This window comes from Eurypyga helias, unplaced genomic scaffold (genome assembly GCF_000690775.1).
Source record: "Eurypyga helias isolate BGI_N326 unplaced genomic scaffold, ASM69077v1 scaffold27191, whole genome shotgun sequence".
NCBI classification, from domain to species: domain Eukaryota; kingdom Metazoa; phylum Chordata; class Aves; order Eurypygiformes; family Eurypygidae; genus Eurypyga; species Eurypyga helias.
This window is the reverse complement of record NW_010231900.1, coordinates 1382-1687: the sequence shown is the minus strand read 5'-3', so window position 1 is coordinate 1687 and position 306 is coordinate 1382. Positions and strand designations below refer to the sequence as shown.

General features: G+C 59.5%; 1 protein-coding gene across 1 annotated transcript in view; it reads left to right on the top strand.

Moving 5' to 3' along the window:
- LOC104516809 (DNA-directed RNA polymerase, mitochondrial-like) overlaps window positions 1-306 on the top strand; it is a 3387-nt gene that overhangs the window by 2071 nt on the left and 1010 nt on the right. The window contains exon 5 of the mRNA XM_010161259.1: window positions 169-218. Within this exon, the coding sequence (XP_010159561.1) occupies window positions 169-218 (50 nt within the window). The remainder of the gene's footprint in view (window positions 1-168; window positions 219-306) is intronic.

The window sequence follows — 306 nt, the reverse complement described above, 5'->3', positions numbered from 1 at the left end:
AGCAGCAAGCTGTCACCGACTGGGGACAGCCGCCACGGTGACGGCTGCCCCGGGACAGTCCCTGCCCAGGCCCCTTGTTGCAGCCAGGGATGTTCCTTGCGGAGCAGCTCGTTATTGGTGTGAGTTATTGGTGTGAAACACTCCTCCCTCCCCTTCTCTCTCCTGCAGCTGAACTGCAGCATGCAGAACCTGACTGTGAAAAGCTTCAACAGCAACCAGTGAGTACAAAACCCCCCACTTCACCGAGCCCCTGCTGTCCCCTGGGGACATTCCCTCTCTGGAACCTGCCAGCGAGTGCCAAAGCTG